This window comes from Sander vitreus, chromosome 20, assembly GCF_031162955.1.
Source record: "Sander vitreus isolate 19-12246 chromosome 20, sanVit1, whole genome shotgun sequence".
Taxonomy (NCBI): domain Eukaryota; kingdom Metazoa; phylum Chordata; class Actinopteri; order Perciformes; family Percidae; genus Sander; species Sander vitreus.
In genome coordinates, this window is record NC_135874.1 from 7,380,178 (window position 1) to 7,393,656 (window position 13,479).

Sequence of the window (13,479 nt, forward strand, 5' to 3'; positions counted from 1 at the left end):
GAAATGTTTGTCTCAGAACATTTCACAGATGCACTGACCAATAATATTTGTCTCCATTTAACAGTATCTTCATTTGGCAGATAAAAAGGAAACATATATCAGAGGAAGTTTTTTTTAGTTTACATATTACTTCCAGTGCACTATATTATATAATATATGTATCCATATATCTTCATGAAGGAAACAAACAGTTTGCCTTTTTACATGAATCTTTTCTTTATTTCAAACACTCAGTTATACACACTGCCATAAAAAACAAAGGAGCAGTGTGGGAAGCATAAGTGAGAACAAGCTTCAAAGTTTATCTCAAGTACAAACAAAAAAACATGTTATTAGGACAGTTGGTGGTATTTAAACTGTTATTTTGTGCAGAAACTAAATCTTAAGACCTTTCTAAAGCTGTTTCATGTTGGAGGATTTAACTGCCTTCAACTGTGAATTACATTCATTTAAATTATGTTTTTTAACTTGCAACAGCAATTCTGTGTCAGTGAGGTTAACGGCTACATTACATCTGTTTGGTCAAGTCAGTTTTAATGATTCAGAATCAGAAAGGAGATTATTGCCACAGTAATTTGCCTTGGTGATTGGTGCATACATACATAAACAAACATATTAAACATGAATAATAATTGACAATAAATACAGAAACTAGACTAATATATACAAAATAGCTGTTTAAGTGCTGTATGCAATGGGCAGATGTATAGTCCAGGATGTTATGTGTATTTTTTTGTGCAATTTGTGGTTTTAGCAGCCTGGTTAGAGTATATAGTATACACCCCACAATTTAAAAAAAGTATTGCAAGGTGGGTAGTTTGAAGTAAGATTTAAGTATGTTTAGACACAAGTATTCTAAAGATTTGACTACTTTGACTTCAAACGAATAAAAACATATGTAAGATTCAGTATTTATCCACTGTAATTTTACTCCTAGCAATGTGGCAAGAGCTTTAAAACTGTTAGTGGGAGAGAAATGTGATAGAAAAATCCAAATACTTGAAACATTTTTAGAGATTTTATTATGAAAATTGAATGTCCTCAGTATTTCTAACATCCTAGTTGTGGTCTTGGTTTCAACTTTAATCTTGTAGCAATATTCATTTTCCAGACTTGAAACTAATGTTGCAAAAATCTTGTTCTAAGTAGTTTTCAACAAAGAGGTAAGTGATTATTGTTACTTCTACTTAATTAATGTAATATCTAAGTCGAATAACAGTAGACTACTTTAGCTTCAGTAGTATTTTGGAATATACTCTCTTCTTAAAATCCTAAAGTGGTCATATAAAAAGGTGCACACAGTGATGTCACTGGCCTGCGGACATCTCCATATACTGTCACTTTAATTTCAGTGCAGTCCAGGGGGCAGGATCGTGAGGTTTTCCTTCCCTTGGACTCGGATCGTTTGCAGCAACCAAGGCAGCAGCAGCAGCAGATTAAATGAAGTGTCTGCAGGCTGATGGCCACACGGAGGACACAGTGCTGGCTTGTTCAAGATGCCAGAGATGTACAGCCTGAATGCATCTTTATGGGGGGTTTTTTAGCTCTAGAGAGGGAGGATTTAAGCCTTGCCACATTTCTCCAGTAGCTCCCTTTTTATAAAGAAAGCTGCAGGGCCTTGAGAAAGCAATCCGCCTTGATGGTATCTGGACAGCAGCGCACTGCACAGGCGAATGGCAGCTCTCTGCATGGGTGATAAAGAACTTGGGGAAAGGAAATGGTCAAGATGGCAGCTGTGTATGGACTGATACAGCTGATGTGGTGGCGTTAGGTGTAGTAATTTTCATTTTTCTTTGGCATGCACGTCGCAGGATCGCGGTGCAGGACGCGGGCGCTTGTAAAGGAACGCTGTTTGGATTTCCTCTGAAGACTTCGCCGACTCTTCCTATCTTTAACCCCACATTTCGCCAAATTACAATGCATGTTGGCCAGGGTGTGGGCTGTGCACGAGAAAAGGCAATGTTTTGTTAATGCTGCTCAGTCCGATCAGCTTTGTGTGCTGCGGATAGACGCCTTGCAGGACAGACATACACGTGCTGGGACTGGACTGCAGGCTGGACATTTGCATACCGTGCATTAGTAAATAAACTGTCTCTGAAGCCTGCACATACACATTGATGGAATGCGACCTGCGTGATTTTATAACCCTTTGTGCAGCGACCGAGATATTGCGATTAACATGGCTGAAGCGCCGCGCAACGGCAACGAGTCTCCCTTAAACGTTGAGATAGATCCGGATTTCGAGCCCCAGAAGCGGCCACGGTCCTGCACTTGGCCACTGCCCCGTCCGGAGTCTGGTGCGGACAAGCCCGGAACAAATGACACTGACGTAATCCCTGAAGAAGATGACGAGGGTGGCAGCAGCACGGAGAACGGCGATGCTCAGAAAGCCAGCATCGGTATTGTCAAATCCCGTGTGCCGAGCAGCAGCTCTGTCTCCGAGCCTGTGGAGGTCCAGCGCGGCCCCTGCAAGGAGGAGGCCGCCGATGGCTCGCCTTCCTCGGCGCAGACCCCCACCGCGGCTCTGGGCGGCTCTGCCTCCCAGCAGCTGAGGAAGTCCTCCGCCCGCAGGAACGCCTGGGGCAACTACTCCTATGCAGACCTCATTACCCAAGCCATCGAGAGCTCCCCCGAGAAAAGGCTCACCTTGTCCCAAATCTATGACTGGATGGTGAGGTCTGTGCCATATTTCAAGGACAAAGGCGACAGCAATAGCTCTGCTGGCTGGAAGGTGAGCGGTGACATGTTGGTGCTTCCTGTCATCATAAAGTTCTCCATACTGTGGTCATATAAGGCACACAGCTATCCTTAATGAGGATGGCATCATAGATAGAATAGAGATGGAGGAAAAAGATTTTCAGAAACCAGCATATAGCCTATAGGGTGGTTTTAGGTTTATTATAAGGCATATTTGGGTGTCAGAGTAAATAATCAGCAGGGAGTTGTGAAATCTGTGGCTGCCTGACAGGCACTTGGTGTAAAATTACCCAAGTGGCTGCCAATATAGGGTACAGTTGTAATGGTGTGTGTGTGTGTGCATCAAAATACACACGATTAGTTCTGCACCTAAAACCAAATCGGAGCACACACTAATCCAGTAAACAAGGTAGTGGGTTATGAAAGTCGAGATTTAAAAAAAAAAAAAAAGGGAATGCAAAGTCAATTTCACTTTCAGACAAACTGCTCACACTGCAGCACACACAGGGGCTTCTTACAAGCTCCAGCGGGCCCCTGCCTCTGTTAGATTTTAAGGATTAGTTCGGCCTGGAAAACCAATTCATCTGTCATGGAATCAAGTCTGATGAAAGCTTTGAGCTTTGCAGGATTTAGATGGTGGTAGAGGAGGGGGCGTGTTAGAAAAACTCTGGAAATAGGTTTGTAATCCAACCTAACTGTGGGATTTGGGATGCAGTCTGATTTCCAGGGAGTTTCTTAATGGAGGAAATACAGTAACGGTCAAGATTGTTCGTTAAAGCTCATCATCATGATGTGACATGTTGATGGGAATTAATTGGAGTATAACATCTAAGCAGTGTGTTGATGCTAATAACTGATTAATCTGCACAGAATCAGCAGGTAGTTAATATTTAAGATTAGTGGCGGGCTGTTTTCATTCACGTTTTGGATGCTTGTTTGCGTTCAGGGTCCTGCAGGCAGATATTTACCTCGTAGAGGAATGCTAGGGTTTCAGAAGTGCTGACATCAGCATTTCATGGAAGATGCTTTTGTATCAGTGTGACATTCAGCAATCAGTTTAAGGTTGGTCATCTGTATCTGCAAAGCATGTTGAGGGTGGGACTGAGGGGTTGTAAATCCAGACCTGTCACACTTCTCTACACCAGACTCAATGACAGCCTTTGTGTGCAGCTCCAACATGAGGTTCAATTCTCTAACAAATCCAAACAAAATACTCCACTCCTATACAGATTAGCAGCCAGAGGCTCGACCCCCGCTGTGTGCCACACTGTCTTTTTCACGTGGCCCGGGGCACAAGAATCAATCAGCTGACTATAAATTATGTAGGTCAATGTGTAGCAGTGTGAGAGAAGCTCAGTGTTTCTCTCTGGATCTGGCTCTGGCTAAACTGGCATAACTCCAGTCCCCGCTCAGAACGAGGCTTTGCTCACTGGGTGCTGCAGAGCTGCTCTGACTGCATGGGGGAGGGGCAGTCAAGAGTTGCTCTTTGTGATTTTTCTTTTTAAACGCTGTATGGCTTCTACCGTATCTACATGTGCAGCATTCAGAAAATGTAACTCATCTCTGGAGCTTTAAAGATACAATAACATCCATTAGATATTTCTTTTTAAGAAACAGGCCTGATAGCTTTAGCTGCTACATGTCACCCAGACACAGGCTGTTTTACTATCCAGAAAACAGTGTTTTCCCTAGGTTTGTGGAAGACTAAGGTGCATGTATTTGGCATGGGGTATTAGGGGTCCTCCCTCAAAATGTTGCATTATTAAATTGAAAAAGAAAATGCAATTTTACATCATTTTGGTCCATTATTATTACCATATCTGTTTCTAAAACATTGGAAAAGCTAGAGCAGATAATAAATAAATAACACTCAAAAAGCTTAAAGACAAAACTTAATAAAGAAGTCCACTGGTGTCCAACTACAATCATTGGATCTGAAAAAAGTAATTTAGTTACTTTTATTTGGCTTAGGTGGTGCCCAAAACGGCTTGGGTGCTGTGCATAAGCCTTATAATGGTAGGGGAAATCCTGCAGAATATAACAGGAATGTTGTCTTTTACACACATAGTCCAGGATTACCGTTTATCTTATATCACAGCAAACCTTAACTACCTGTATACAAGAGGTAGACACAATACAAGCATCACCTGTATAGCATGACATTCAAATGTAACAGCTTTGTAATAAATAACTGCCTTTGTGTAGCTTATAACATATTTAGTTGCATCAAAGTATAGAATTGAGGTCCTTGGACATGTTTGAGGTTGTGGATTATGTTTTATTGTACTGTGTTATGTTGCAAAGTGTAGCTGCTATTTCATCCACCTGCTGTGGTGCAATTAAGGACTCTTAAATGACCACAGAGTTCAATCAAAATCTCGCTGACAGGCTCAACCAGAATCAAAGTGTCACAAAGGTTTGTTTAAATAATGCAGGGCTGTTGTATTGGGTTGCATTACACCGAACAGGACAGGTGTTGCTTTTATTAAGTCCACTCTAGTCCATTTACAGACTAACGCTGTTTATGCTCAGTTGACAACTGTGATATTAGATATGCGTGGCAGTTCTTTAGAAAAAAACCTCTAAACAATCATACTCTTTCATTTTAATTAGTTAGAACTCATTACTCAAATCCTGCTGAAAATAAGGATGCATCACTCCAGTCTGCTGGATCAGTTATTAGCTATTATTAGATTATCAATTAATCACACAATTATTGTCGTCTTATCCTGTTGAGTCTATTAAATGGCGGAACCTAGTGAAAAATGTCAATTTCGGTTTCTTTGAGTCAAACGTCACCAACAGTCTAAAACCCAAAAGTATTCAGTTTAACAATATAAAACAAGAAAGCAGCAAATATTCACAATTGACTACTATAACTAGGGATGTCATTTAGCTTAACACGACTAAAAACAATTAGCCAGTAGGATAATTGGCACGTATTTTTTTGTTGAACGACTAATCGATTAATCATCTAATCGTTTTGGCTCTTAATTGACATACACCCTGAGTTTAGCTATTTTTAGGGATCTGTATTGAGAAGGAAAACGTGAGAGATCTGTGCATCCCTAACAACAAAAAGATATTCTCAAAAAAAAGATTCTCATGGTTTCAGTTCATATGTTATCTGACAAAGCACATACTTTGTTATAATTAGTAGTTACGAGTGTTCTTGGGGCTGAGTGCCGCAGTGTAGGTAAGTCGGAAAGTATTGAGAAATGGACTAGCATGCTGTTGATTTTGGTCTTTTCTTTTTTGTTCATAGGAAGAAAAACAGAGAAACACATCAGCTTTATTCTTTTAAGTCAGCACTTTAACCTAATTAGGAGATCATTGGTAATTCTCAGTGATCAGCAAAAGTCCCCAACCTTTCCAGCGTACTTACAGTGGGTGGAAGTGAGAAAAGAGCAAAGAGGTACCTGAAGTTTAATTTCTGAGAGTCACATGCGTTTTGTTGTAAGTAATGAAAATGTTTGCCAGTTGACCTAATCTTTAATTGGCTTGAAGCGAGGGCTTTGCTGGAAGTTTGATGTCAGCGGGTCATTGGCTCAATGCATTCAGGGGAAAACGGTGGCCAACGCTCGTTTGTGATCTCTCAGTCATCACCAAAGCTGGAGAGCAACTTCCCTCACAGCTGCTTTTCATCGAATCCATATGGTAAAGGTAATGGCTAGAGTTGTGCAGCTGTTTGTAAGCGTTGAGCTTCTTTAGTGTTTGATTAGTTTAATCTTCGGAGAGATGGATTTAAATAGGACCTCGGTTTACTCAAGTGAATTTGAGCTTAAGAGAATTATGCTGGACCCTCTCCCAGTTACCGTGGCCCTAGGCTACAGCTGTTTAATTTTGTACATGTTAGGGAATATCTCCAGGGAAATCCTGTAGACATTTATGAGCAGCCAGAAATGGGTCACAGTATGAGGTGTTTTGGCAGTATTGTTCACAGTACTTTGCTGTAAATATTTAGTTAGTTTAGTGTCAAAAACCTTGACTTTTCCTTTGTAGGAATCCTACAGTATTGGATGTTGCTTGGTGAAAGTCTTAATTTTCTACCTCTAGTGCAGTGGTTGTCAACCTTTACTTAAAATAAAGTACTGCCTACATGACGGTTGTGAGCAGTTTAGCCAAAGAGTGCTTTTCCTTTGCTGACTGTTTTCATTTGAGTGGTTTAAAGAGGCCTGAAGATTGAAAAATATCTAGTTTTGCACATGAAGGAAGATAAATTTAGAGAAAAATCTCCAAAAATACTTTATTTTGTGTCTCTGTGTCTCAATTTTTGGCAATGTCCAAATTTTTCTTGAGACCTCCCAAATTATTTTCCACTTACTACATACACCTACTGACTTACTGCTCCACAGAAACGCCAGTAATATCTTGGGAAATTTCCTTTTTATAATAATAATAATTCCTTTTAACATTTTTAAAAAATGTTGTAGTTTTCTTCATCCCTTCTATTTTAATAATGCTGTTGTACTCTACAAGTTATTTTTTAAATTCTGGTTGGGGTTTTTAAACAAACTCAGAAGGTAGGTATTTGGCAGAAAAAACAAAAGTGAGTAGGTAAAATTAGTGCTCACACTGTCTAAACACCACAAGGCTCTGATTGTTCAGCTGCCCCCTTTTTTTTAATCTTTTTTAAGCAATGTATAATTACATCAGAATTAGCTTTATTTTGAAGTATGTTTAGGCACAGAAGGAATTTGACTCATTAAACATTTGTTTTCTTTTGTTTTTATTGCAGAATTCCATCCGACACAATCTGTCCCTCCATAGTCGTTTTGTGAAAGTCCAGAATGAAGGAACGGGGAAAAGCTCCTGGTGGATGGTCAACCCGGAAGGAGGGAAAGGAGGCAAAGCTCCCAGACGACGGGCCGTATCGATGGATAACAGCAAGTACATCAAAGGAGCCCGAGGACGTGCCACCAAGAAGAAAGCCTCGCTGCAGGCAGCTCAAGACGGCAGCTCTGAGAGCTCCTCCAGCCTCTCCAAATGGACAGGAAGTCCCACCTCCCGCAGCAGCGACGAGTTGGATGCCTGGACAGACTTTCGCTCTCGGACCAATTCCAACGCCAGCACACTCAGCGGTCGTCTGTCCCCGATCCTGGCCAACCTGGAGCTGGACGAGGTGCCTGATGATGACTTGCCCCTCTCCCCCATGCTGTACTCCAGCCCCAGCAGCATGTCCCCATCCACGGGGCCCACGGGGCTCTCTGACCTGGCAGGTACCATGAACCTCAACGACGGGCTCTCTGACAACCTGATGGACGACCTTTTAGACAATATCAGCCTGACGGCATCCCAGCAGCCTCCTCCTGGTGAGGAAGACAACGGAGCCAATGGTCAGGGGAGCTCAGTGTTTACCTTCAGCTGCTCAGGAAGCAGTCTGGGTAGCCCCTCTGGTAGCTACGGGCCTAACCCCCTTTTTAGCCCGCCGTCCATCACAAGCCTGCGCCAGTCGCCCATGCAGACCATCCAGGAGAACAAGCAGACCACCTTCTCCTGCATCTCGCACTTCGACGACCACCAGACCCTGCAGGATCTGCTCAGCCTTGACTCCCACAGCCCCAGCAACGTCATGCTCACCCAGTCTGACCCGCTGATGTCACAGGCCAGCACCGCCATTGCCCTGCAGAACTCCCGCCGAAACGCCATGCTGCTGCGCAAAGACCCCATGTTGGTGAACCACACCAGTGTGGGTGAGGCCCAAAGCTCTTCAGTGCCTGGTTGGCAAGCTGGCTTGTCAACCTCCGACAAAGATGTGGGCCACCCCGACACAAAGCAGCCCCACCTGAGGTCTCCCAGCAAGAACGCCTCCATGCAGCTCGGCTCTGGTTTGTCCGTCCAGGACCGCTTTTCCGCCGATCTGGATCTGGATTTGTTCAACGGCAGTCTTGAGTCTGACATGGACTCCATCCGCAATGAACTGATGGAAGCAGACTGCCTGGACCTGAGCTTCGACTCTCGCCTCAGCTCCGCCCAGAACGGCAACAGGAATTCAGGAAGCTTTTCCAGCTCAAAACAGACCTCCCCTCACAGCTGGGTCCCAAGCTGAGAAGCTCTGTCAGAGCTCAGCATTGGTGAAAAAAAAGTAGTGGGGGAAATGTAAATTGGGGTTCATTGTCCTGCATTGTGCAACTATAGGGAAGAAACTACGTCAAAGTGTATTCATGTAGTATTTTTTTTTTTCTCCATTATTTTCAATGTGAGGCATTAAGTTTGGTACTGTATTTTAAGTGTCTGAGACACACAATGGTGTCTTCACAGAGGGGAAAACAATTCTTTAAAAAGATCAATGCCTGGGCGGTGTGAACAACAACATTGACTGGAATGGAAGTACAGGACATTTTGTTAAAAAAGCATCAACTCGTGTTAGTCTCAGGGAATCACCCATGCAGTATCACAAAGTGATACATGAAACTGAAGATGAATTATGTTTTCACCCTGCTTTCTCTCCTCTTTCACACCCTTTCATACCAACATTTTTGCCAAACCAGCTGTCAGCCTGTTGTGAGTGACAGCCTGTTTACAGAAAAAGCTGCAGAGAATGTTACATTATTACGTTCCAGTGGAGGTTACTTGACAAACCTTTTCTTTTTTTTAAGTTTCTTAGAGAGACGTAGCTTAAATGGACTAAAAGATTTAAAAACAAATATACAGTTAGGTCCATAAATATTGGGACATTGACACAATTCTAATCTTTTTGGCTCTATACACCACCACAATGGAGTTGAAATGAAACGAACAAGATGTGCTTTAACTGCAGACTTTCAGCTTTAATTTGAGGGTATTTACATCCAAATCAGGTGAACGGTGTAGGAATTACAACAGTTTGTATATGTGCCTCCCACTTTCTAAGGGACCAAAAGTAATGGGACAATTGGCTGCTCAGCTGTTCCATGGCCAGGTGTGTGTTATTCCGTCATTATCCCATTTACAAGGAGCAGATAAAAGGTCCAGAGTTCATTTCAAGTGTGCTATTTGCATTTGGAATCTGTTGCTGTCAACTCTCAATATGAGATCCAAAGAGCTGTCACTATCAGTGAAGCAAGCCATCATTAGGCTGAAAAATCTAAACAAACCCTATCAGAGAGATAGCAAAAACATTAGGTGTGGCCAAATCAACTGTTTGGAACATTCTTAAAAAAGAAAGAACGCACCGGTGAGCTCAGCAACACCAAAAAGACCCGGAAGACCACGGAAAACAACTGTGGTGGATGACCGAAGAATACTTTCCTGGTGAAGAAAAACACCCTTCACAACAGTTGGCCAGATCAAGAACACTCTCCAGGAGGTAGGGGTATGTGTGTCAAAGTCAACAATCAGAGAAGACTTCACCAGAGTGAATACAGAGGGTTCACTACAAGATGTAAACCATTGGTGAGCCTCAAAAAACAGGAAGGCCAGATTAGAGTTTGCCAAACAACATCTAAAAAAGCCTTCACATTTCTGGAACAACATCCTATGGACAGATGAGACAAAGATCAACTTGTACCAGAGTGATGGGAAGAGAAGAGTATGGAGAAGGAAAGGAAGTGCTCATGATCCAAAGCATACCACCTCATCAGTGAAGTATGGTGGTGGTAGTGTCATGGCGTGGGCATGTATGGCTGCCAATGGAACTGGTTCTCTTGTATTTATTGATGATGTGACTGCTGACAAAAGCAGCAGGATGAATTCTGAAGTGTTTCGGGCAATATTATCTGCTCATATTCAGCCAAATGCTTCAGAACTCATTGGACGGCGCTTCACAGTGCAGATGGACAATGACCCGAAGCATACTGCGAAAGCAACCAAAGAGTTTTTTTAAGGGAAAGAAGTGGAATGTTATGCAATGGCCAAGTCAATCACCTGACCTGAATCCGATTGAGCATGCATTTCACTTGCTGAAGACAAAACTGAAGGGAAAATGCCCCAAGAACAAGCAGGAACTGAAGACGGTTGCAGTAGAGGCCTGGCAGAGCATCACCAGGGATAAAACCCAGCATCTGGTGATGTCTATGCGTTCCAGACTTCAGGCTGTAATTGAATGCAAAGGATTAGAAGTATAAAATATACTAATAGAAGTATTAAAAAGTGAAAGTTTGATTTATGATTGTTAATCTGTCCCATTACTTTTGGTCCCTTAAAAAGTGGGAGGCACATATACAAACTGTTGTAATTCCTACACCGTTCACCTGATTTGGATGTAAATACCCTCAAATTAAAGCTGAAAGTCTGCAGTTAAAGCACATCTTGTTCGTTTCATTTCAACTCCATTGTGGTGGTGTATAGAGCCAAAAAGATTAGAATTGTGTCGATGTCCCAATATTTATGGACCTGACTGTATATAAAAAGTTTTTTTTTTTTCCCCCCAATGATTCACAGTCACACACCAAATATCAATCTGTAGAGGTTAATATGTTATCAAGATGTGGAGTGATCTACATTGTGTGGTTTTTGTATGATGTTTTATTTTTGTTTAGCGAATTTTACCCTGTGATTTTAGTGAAATTACTGTGAAATCTGTTCCTTCTAAAAAAGGTGCATTACTGAAGTCTTGATAGTATGGTGTTTCTGCTGCAAATTTCTTTTCACCATCTTTCCCTCCTCTTCCTCCTAGTGCAATATTGGAAGTACTTCTAAGTACACAGTTTAGGACAGAGTTAAGTGTTTAGCAAGAAACATGATTTTGCTCTAGATGACATCATTTACATTAGCAAACACGTAGGACTATTTGGATTAAAATAACCACACTTAGAGCCTCCACAGCACTCAACTACAATATTCTGGTGTTTATTAATTTGAAGGAGTTCTTGGTGCTATAAATGAGAAGATAGCAGGGAGTGGCTGCAGATGGAGAGGCATTAGTAGCCTCCCCTTTGTTATCAGCACTATAGCAGGTGCTGGCTCAAATAGTGTTTCCAACCCTGTGAGACGAGTTTGTGTAGTATCTTAGAGACATTTTTGCCATTTGAGAAGGAAACGACCACAGTATTTTAAATATTGCCAAAATATTTCTGCCTTTTAATTAAGTGGAAATAGGAGGATATACAGTGTATAAATGTTAAGAACCAGTGATAAGGGCAACAAAAAAACATCTATCTGCACAGCTTTTGTAGGAACAGCTGGATGAAGTTTTAGTTTACTTTTTTATCAGCTGGAAACTGTCAACTTTCACTTGTCTTCTTGTTAATTGAAATTGTATTTATTTTATTTTCCACATGTGCTTATTTTATGCTTTTCCATATGACGTGTGGTAGAGCTGTGTAAAAGCACTTTTGTTTTAATGGTTTGTTCAACATTTTGACCACTTCAATCGGGTATTGTTTGAGGACAGACCACAAACAGAAAATGATGCCTGAAATGGTGTCCTCTTTTAGAGTCATAGAACATCTAAATGTTACACCCTTTTGAATTCAACTAACATTAATGTTACAGAAATATGGAATCCCATTTGCTTAGTTTTATTTGGATTCACAAAAAATAAAACCTGCACAGCTGTGCTTCCAAATATAATTTCCATAGCCCCAAATGGATGATTTCATACTGACTTGAAGCTTAATTTTTTTATTTTTTTTATTTCTACAGTTATCTTGAGTATCTCTCACTGCCAATATTCCAACTCCATTTCTTCCTATTGCTCCAACAAAAAAAAGACACCAAGTTGACATTGCCAGTTGTAATTCCAATTCTTATCTTGGCTGTATCAAAGATGGTGCATGTAAATAAAGCTTAAAGAACCACTGACAATCTGGAGTTTGTTTGATCTACCTTTGTTTTATTTCTGTCTCTAAAAGGAATTGCACAGCTGCAGATTCTGCAGGCACCGAGGAGGCGATTTGCTATTGGATAATCACATCATGAGCTACGTACCAATCGCACACTGTATCCAAGAAGAATGGACCCGCTGAGATTAAGTAAAGGTTTTTGAATGCATGAGTGCTCAGGTAGGTGCTGCTCAACAACTGATGCACAATTATATATTTACATACTGTACTGTATATTACAAATTACAGTAATATTGGGAAGTATCTAAAATGCCCAACATTGACATCATAATCTAACAAAAGGACTCTAGTGTAACGTTAGAGCCCTCTACAGATCAAATGCAGTCAGTGTGAGTCCAGATGGACAGGAAATGGGAGAGGAAGCCCGGCTGCATGGATGTTTGTCTCCATGGATACACCACAACAAATCGGCATGTGGAGGCAGAGATTTGGCAGGACTTAAGGTTTGAAATGTTTGGATTTCCCAGTTCCTAAAGGTGTTGATCCTGAGCCATGTGTGACGTATACAGAGTTTCCTCCTCCGTTAAAGTGGAACAGATGGAGGCAGATCTGTCACGTCTACTCTCAGCACTCAGGGCAGAAATTGAGGAGACTGGATTTCCTCAAGGAGCAGTGACTTCCAGATGTTACAGGTGTGGAAGCTTGGATGGTGGATGTGATTACTTTGTGTGTCAGATAGCAGTTGCAATTGATTCAGTGTTTGTTTCGAACTGTCTAGATTGCCAGGCAGGTGGAACTTAAAGCTCCCCTCCACTCAAAAATTTAATTTTGCTAATCAGTTGTATGTTTGAACGTCACTGTGCAGAATGTGTGACTGTGCAGAGTTTGACACTAAAAGGCTGTTTTTACATTCATCTGCTGAAGGGAGAAAGTTTCTTGGCACTCACCTTACATCTCAGTTTAAGTCCTGTTTGTACAAGATTATTTTGTGACATTACAACTAATTTAAAGGCCAGTTTGGTTATTGATTAGTCCAATCCGTGTTCCATACAATATGCAATTTTTTTTTACAAGTGTG

At 41.5% G+C, this 13,479-nt stretch overlaps 2 protein-coding genes across 2 annotated transcripts in view; both read left to right on the top strand.

The window, feature by feature from the left end:
- Positions 1-58: 58 nt before the first annotated feature.
- foxo3a (forkhead box O3A) lies at positions 59-9,769 on the top strand. Its single transcript, XM_078276892.1, has 2 exons — positions 59-2,731; positions 7,436-9,769. The coding sequence occupies exons 1-2, from the start codon at positions 2,180-2,182 to the stop codon at positions 8,744-8,746; spliced, it is 1,863 nt and encodes a 620-aa protein (XP_078133018.1). The 5' UTR covers positions 59-2,179; the 3' UTR covers positions 8,747-9,769.
- A 331-nt stretch (positions 9,770-10,100) lies between these two features.
- ccdc162 (coiled-coil domain containing 162) overlaps positions 10,101-13,479 on the top strand; it is a 37,005-nt gene continuing 33,626 nt past the window's right edge. The window contains exon 1 of the mRNA XM_078277627.1: positions 10,101-13,093. Coding sequence (XP_078133753.1) covers positions 12,954-13,093 — 140 coding nt within the window. The 5' untranslated portion in view covers positions 10,101-12,953. The remainder of the gene's footprint in view (positions 13,094-13,479) is intronic.